Source organism: Sardina pilchardus, chromosome 17 (assembly GCF_963854185.1).
Source record: "Sardina pilchardus chromosome 17, fSarPil1.1, whole genome shotgun sequence".
NCBI lineage: Eukaryota > Metazoa > Chordata > Actinopteri > Clupeiformes > Clupeidae > Sardina > Sardina pilchardus.
In genome coordinates this window covers 21,060,388-21,067,887 of record NC_085010.1, presented here as the reverse complement: position 1 = coordinate 21,067,887, position 7,500 = coordinate 21,060,388, and the positions used below count along the sequence as shown (strand labels likewise).

At 56.7% G+C, this 7,500-nt stretch overlaps 1 protein-coding gene across 2 annotated transcripts in view; it reads left to right on the top strand.

Annotated features, from left to right (window-relative positions):
* LOC134061973 (nck-associated protein 5-like) overlaps window positions 1-7,500 on the top strand; it is a 199,693-nt gene that overhangs the window by 160,581 nt on the left and 31,612 nt on the right. For both annotated transcript variants that reach the window (XM_062517829.1, XM_062517830.1), the window contains 2 exons: window positions 1,533-5,332; window positions 7,073-7,175. In XM_062517829.1, the coding sequence (XP_062373813.1) occupies window positions 1,533-5,332; window positions 7,073-7,175 (3,903 nt within the window). The remainder of the gene's footprint in view (window positions 1-1,532; window positions 5,333-7,072; window positions 7,176-7,500) is intronic.

The following is a 7,500-nucleotide window of genomic DNA, read 5'->3' as shown; positions in this document are numbered from 1 at the left end:
CACACACACACACACACACACACACACACACACACACACACACACACACACACACACACACACACACACACACACACACACATACACACACACACACACATACACACACACACACATAAAAGATGACCTGGGCACCCTTGACATGCCCAGTGCACATGCTCTCACAGACACTGTGCATTCACTCTCCCAGACAGAATTTGACCCAGCATTTCTAAAGAGCCTTCACCTTGGTGAACCGACTGCCTCACAGGCCCACACACACACACACACACACACACACACACACACACAGAAGCAGCTTGCGTACCCTGGCTTAGAATGAGTTCGGAGAGCGACTCAGAGTGGCTGGGAAAGTGAAGAGTGAAAAGGAAAACCATTCAGCCGGCCTTTAATATAAACTCTCAAAACTGCCCTATCTGCGGTGCGGCCGACTGGTGGAGTGTGTTTCACAGGTGGCGTTTCACCCATTAAATGGGCCCCCTCCACACTCGCAGCCCCGTAAAATGTCATTTACATTATTTCAGCAGGCTGACGAGATAGCGTCGCGTTTAACGGCGAAAGCGCGGGATTGCATAGAGAGAGAGAGAGAGAGAGAGAGAGAGCGGCGACCGAGCAGCTGGTTAGCCTGAAGGTAATCAGGGGAGAGCGCACGTTTTCCTTTTGTCGAGCGTCGCTTGTAACGGGAGACGCGGGAGAGTGGGTGGTGCGCCCCTGCTCGGCTGCCCGCCCGACCGCCCGCTCGTCCGCCCGCCTGCCCAGTCGCCTGCTCGTCCATTTGAAATACAGCCGCGGTGGCGTAGCAGCTTGTCAAGGTAATGATGGCTAAGCCGAGTCAGCAGCGCGTATAACTGAGGGGATTTAGGTGCTTTCTCCAGCGCCGGGGAGCCGCGCAGTAAAAGACACACATGTTTGAACATCACTGGGTTCATTTTATGGGCAAGTTGTAATGCTTGCTGGGTCTGGGAGTTTTACAGGCCTTGTCTATCGGGCTTTGTGAGCTTCTCTGTGTTTAATGCATTTGTACATTCTGGTGTGTCTAACACTATATTACTGACTTTATCTTTCAACTTCTGTCTTGAATCTTTTAGCATCTACTGTATCTATCTATCTATCTATCTATCTATCTATCTATCTACTGTACCTATCTATCTACCTATGTATCTGTGTATCTATCTATATCTATCTATCTACCTATCTACCTATCTATCTATCTATCCATCTATCTATCTATCTACAGTGTATGTGTCTATCCATCTATCAATCTATCTACAGTGTATGTGTCTATCTATCTACCTGCCTATCTATCCACCTATCTGTCTATCTACCTATCTATCTATCTATCTATCGATCTATCTATCTATCTATCTATCTATCTTTCTGTATGTATGTCCCTCCCTCTCTCTCTACCCTCTTCTCTTTGTCTTTCATTATCCATCACCAGTCTAGTGTGTGCATACAGTATTGACCTCTCTCTGGCTCCATCTTCCCCTGTCTCAGTGTGTGTGTGTTTTGTGATTGCCTCTGCTCCACAGTCCTCATTGACCTGGGAGAAGAGGTCAGGCCTGGGCTCCTCGGTGCCCAGCAACATCTGCGCTCCCCTGGAGGACCAGTTCCCGGCGCGGCCCAAGGAGTGCCACATCCTGGAGGGCCTGCGGAGGCTGCAGCGGCGGCGGCCGCGGGAGTCGTCGTCGGCGTCGGCGTCGTCCGCCACCTCCTCCCGCCGGCCCAAGTCGGCCTTCAAGGACTGCATGAACTCCAACGAGGGCATCTACTCGCTGGGGATGAAGGCCGGCGGGCTGGGGGCCGGGTCCAGGTGCGGTCCGAGCCCCCCCTGCGCCTCGGCGCTGCTCAGGGAGGCCCGGAAGTTCGTCTACGACTCGGACGACGCCGACGACGAGTCGGCGCACGCGGCCGGCGGCGGCGGCGGCCGTCAGCGGCACAGCGCCCCGAGCAAGGACAGCGTCTGGCTGTGCTCCAAGAAGCTGTCGCACAGCGTGTCGGACAGCCTGTGCAGCTGGGACGGGACGCAGGACGGCGGCGGAGGGGTCAGCGGAATCGGCGGCGGTCCGCAGGAGGTCCCCAGCGAGCCCCCGCCGCCGTACAGCTCGCAGGAGCGTCCCGAGAGGCTGCTGAGCTTCATCAACGGCTTCCTGTTCAGCGGGAAGAGGTGTTCGGCCCCCACGCCGACCACACAGATGCAGTACGAGCTCAGCTCCATCGAGACCGACGGCCCGCTGCACCTCTCCGAGTCCGACGACCCCGACGACCACAACAGCGTCCAACGGGCGAAGGCCCTCTCGGAGCAGGCGCCCGTCGTCGCCCCGCCACGGCGGACCGCCGAGCTTCCCGAGAAGGACCCGAAGCGGTTCTCCCGGGACTCGGACCAGATGCACCGGCTCAGGAGGGAGCAGGTCAGAGCGCAGTCGGCCGACAGCCGGCCGCGACCGCTGAGCCTGGTGAAGGACCAGAAGAGCTCGAAGGCGGTCCAGTCGGAGGAGAGCATCTCCACCATCTTCGACGCCGACGGCCAGCCGATCAAACTCTGCGAGACGCAAACGCGCAGCGGCCCGCGCCCCGTGCCCGCGAACGTGGCGCCGTCGATCGAGACCCCGACCAAAATGGGCGGCCCCCCCGACTACGCCGAGCTCGTGGCGCAGGAGAGACCCAGCCGGCTGAGAGGCGGCGGCAACAACAACCGGAACTACAGCGTCCTGGAGTCGCCGGAGAAGCCCGGGGAGACTCACCTGCGGCCGCAACTGACCGGCCGGAGCAGCAACAGCAGGGAAGGAAGCGCCGAGAGACCCGGGACCCACCAGCACAAGCTCATCAAGCCCCCGTACAACCGCATCAACAAGGGACACTCGGTCCCTCCGATGACAAACATCGCCAGCCCGGCAAAGGCTGGCAACACCAAGATCCCCGCAACGCGGGGCAAGAGCTCCCCGTTAAAGGTCTCCTTGGGTCCAGGCGCGGAGCTCAGCGGGTCCCCTGGGTCAACGTCTCAGGAAAAATCACCGTCATCACCTCCAGTGAAGCTCTCCAGGTTCCTGAAGGCGCCCAGCAGTGGGCAGAGCCCCAAGACAGCGCCGCTGTCCGGCTCCAAGCTGCCGGCCCGGGGCGAGTGGGGTCGGAGTCTGTCCAGCTCGCCTCACTTGACCCGCAGGCACCTCGCCCACACGACGGACTACGGCGAGCAGCCCACTCGAGACAGGCACTTTGAAAAGGCGAAAAGCGATCTCAGGTCTCCCTCCCCGCCGCCTCCCCCGGGCCGCACCACCTCGCTGCTCATACGACCAAACTACGAGGCCCTGCCTCAAGCACTTAAGGCCGGAGGCCCCCCTCCCCCGACGCCCAACACTGTGAGGGGCCCTCCGCCCAGCTACCAGCCTCCAGCGACCCCCAACGCGCAGCACTCGTGCCCCCAGAAGGACGTGGACGCTCTCGAGGTGGACGCGGGGTACGGTACGGTCAACCCGCAGAAGTTGGCGGACGGTGGCGCCCAGCACCACAACATCCAGAAGTCTTCCTCCTCCTCCTCTTCCTCAAGTCAGACCCCCACCAAAGCGGGGCTGACGAAACGGGTCCACACCAAACTCTACCTCTCCACGTCCTCTCCGGGCCACGGGCCATCGGATCATCAGGACTTCCCGGCGGGCAAAACTTCCCAGAAGGCCGGCCCTCAGAAAGCGGCGTCGCAGCAGCAGAGTACAATCCAGGCCAAGAAGGCCCCTCTGGCCAATGAGAGCGGACACAAGGCTGCCGTCCAGCAGTGTCCGGCGCCGGACCAGGTGGCGTCCCACCAGCGGAGTCCGCACAACTCCGCCGATCCCGCCGCCAAGACCCGCATCCCCGTGGGCCTCAAGGCCTTCGTCAAGTCCCCCATCGCCCTGAAGAAGAGCTCCACCATCCCCGGCAAGCAGGAGAAGGACCACATCAACACGGTCTCCAAGGAGACGGCCTCGTCCGAGGGCCTGAGCCAGAGTCAGCAGAGCGAGCAGCAGCATCAGCACCAGCAGCATCAGCAGCAGCAGCAGCAGCACGCGCCGCCTCCGTACCACCTCCACCTGCCTCCCGTCCGAGGCACCGCCGAGCCCAAATCGCTTCCGCTCCTCCTGCCTCCTCCTCAGCAGCAGCGCAACTCCATCGAGGAGAGCACCCAGACGACCCCTCCGGGGGAAGGCGGCGGCTGCAGCGGGATGCTGGGGGACAAGGCCGGGGACCGGGACAGCCGTCTGTTCAAACGCTCCATCTCCATCACCACCAAGCCTCACCTGAAGCCCGCGCTGGGCATGAACGGAGCCAAGGCCAGGAGCCAGAGCTTCAGCACCAACTACATGGAGAAGCCCACCATCAACACGACGACGGTGGCGGCGGCGGCGGCGGCGAACGTCGACGGTCCGGGGAAGGTCCGCACTCAGATCATCACCAACACGGCGGAGAAGAGGAACTCGCTGTCGAGGCAGAGCTCGTTCGTCGAGGGTGTGCCCACGCAGCTCAAAGGCGGCATCGCCGGCCTGACCGAGAGCGGATCGTCGCCGTCGGTCTCGAGGCCCGGTCTGATCGAGGGCATCACCGGGTCGAGTAGCCACCACGGTCTCCCAGACAGGGCCTCGAGAATCGGCAGCAAAGGGGACGTCACCGTTCCCTCCCCTCAGAAGGAGGCTCGAAGCCTTCCTCTCTCGGACCGGCAGGGCCTCAAGAACTCTCGCCGTCCGGCGAAGGTGTCCTCGCACCCACAGTTCGAGTCCACGTCCTTCGCCAGCAGCCCAGATGTGCTGCCCCAAGGGAAAGGCTCGACAACAATGGGCAATCAGGAAGTCCCGCCCCAGAGTCAGTCGACGGCCAATCAGTGCACGCCTGATGAAGGAGAGAAGGCGGCGACCAACCCGCTGGTGTGCTCCATCGAGGAGAAGGTGATGATGGGCATCGAGGAGAACGTGCAGAAGATCCAGGGGCTGGAGCGGTCCATCTCGTCCGAGGCCAAGCAGAAGACCGGCTCCTCGCTGGCCAACTGGTTCGGCTTCCGCAAGTCCAAGCTCCCGGCACTGAACGGCAAGAAGGCGGACAGCCCAAAGGGCAAGGAGGAGAAGAAGGAGCTGAAGATCGGCTCGGTGCTCGGAGGTCGGCAGACGAAGGGCGACAAGAAGAAGGACAAGAAGAAGAACGACTCTCAGAGCAAGGAGAGCCAAGAGCTCGTCATCGCGGACAACAGCAATAAAATTAACTCCATCATGGACCACTGCAATATACAGATGGGACACATCACCAACCAGCTGCAGTCCTCCACCGCCTACATTGGCAAAGACCAGCTGGTGAAGGAGCTGTTGGGCAGGTGAGTGTGAATACACACTTCAAACGGACACAAAAACACATTATATCACAGCATACATTGCACACATTGCATACATATGGACACAGCGATTGACAGCATACACAGTACATGCATTCAATAGAAAACACAAAAAAGTGTATCAACATCTTTATTTATTTTTTTCTGCGTTTTATATATACTGCAAAATACTTTCTGTGAGATGTCTGTGTGATGTGATACATCCTGTAAATTTTGTCCCCATCGCTGTGCATATATTATATTGCACAACTACCAGAGGGGTTATGGAGGTGATTTTATTTCCCTCACCACTTTCAACAAGGGAATGCAAATGTTATTGTGCTGGAGTGCAAAAGTAGCTCATAAAAATAAATGCTCACCTTAACAAAAAACAAATGCCCACTTTGACCTACTGAAGGCTCCGTATTATACCCACACAGAATTTGTTGATATAATTGATTCATTAATTCCCAATTATCACTCATTGTGAAAACCTCTTGGTTTTGTGTTGAGTAATGTTAATTATTGTGATAATTCACATACCAGTTTCCTACTGAGTTGTGTGGAAAACAAAAGTTGCATAAAGCTGAAAAAAAAAAATGATTATGCCTAGTTTCAACCACATCTATTTTTGAATGCAGAAAACCAGCCGTAATTATAGCCGGAAATATGCATAGGCAGTGATTCTCTGCCAAGATGTCTTAGCAGACTCGGTCCAGGGAGGACCAGTATAGTTAAAGCAGCCATAACACTGAGCTAAAAAAAAAAAAAAAATTGAAAAATACATGCCCGATGTGTTTAACTGAACAGTTCATCCATCGCAGTGTAAAATAACAATGATCTGTCAATGTGTCATGCATTGTGCATCCCACACCATATCTAAGACATCATTTATGCAGGGTGGGGGGATGGGAGGGAGGAGGGGGGGGGGGGGGGGTAAGACAGAAAATGTGGGGAGAATTTAAAGATTTGTAGCAGCCTCATAGAGTCAGTCAAGGCATGAAGAACGCATTGGTGCCCATGGCCCAGTAAATAACACCTCACACACCCACTGGCAGATTGCATGCAATCAGGAATTGTTAGTGATATCCCTCAAGAAGCCTGCTATGGCTCCACCAAGAGATTAGATCAGTCATACAAGCCCAGGCGCTGGGACCACTCGGGATGGGAGGCTGGCTGATAAAGCTCCATCAGTGATGATGTTGGTGGCATGGGAGTGTGTGTGTGTGTGTGTGTTTGTCTGTGCGTGTGTGTATGTGTGTGTTTGTGTGTGTGTGTGTGTGTGTGTGTGTGTGTGTGTGTGTGTGTGTGTGTGTGTGTGTTTGTCTGTGTGTGTGTGTGTGTGTGTGTGTGTGTGTGTGTGTGTGTGTGTTATCGTATCGAATCTCTCTCTCCCCACCTGCCGAACTACATCATGTGGGACAGAGGAGATGGCCAGGGGAGCTGGACTGGGGGACGAGTAACGTAAATGCCTGGGTGTGTTTTCATCTGTGTGTGTGTGTGTGTGTGTGTGTGTGTGTGTGTGTGTGTGTGTGTGTGTGTGTGTGTGTGTGTGTTTTATCGGACTGGGGGACGAGTATAACGTAATGCCTAGGTGTGTTTTCGTCTGTGTGTGTGTGTGTGTGTGTGTGTGTGTGTGTGTGTGTGTGTGTGTGTGAGTGTGTGTGTGTGTGTGTGTGTGTTATCGGACTGGGGCGCGAGTATAACGTAATGCCTGGGCGCTGCTCCCCTTTGGTGTTGCAGGACGGTGGCGAAGGGTGACCCTCACGCGGCGTCGGTGGCGGCCATCTCTCTGGCCAGGAGGAGCGGCGAGATGAAGGGCGAGGTGGAGATCCGCTCCGATACGGTGAGCACCCGGCGCCCCCTCCCCACCCTCTTCACACACACACACACACACACACACACACACACACACACACACACACACACACACACACACACACACACATACACACACACACACACACACACACACACACACACACACACACACACACACACACACACATACACACACACACACACACACACACACACACACACACACACACACACACACACACACACACGCAGAGACAAGGCTCCGCGATTCCCCCGTGCTTGTGGCCACAGGAAATGAGAGGATTTCTGCTCGGTGTCTCATTTTCTCACTTCCCCCCTCTCTCTCTCTC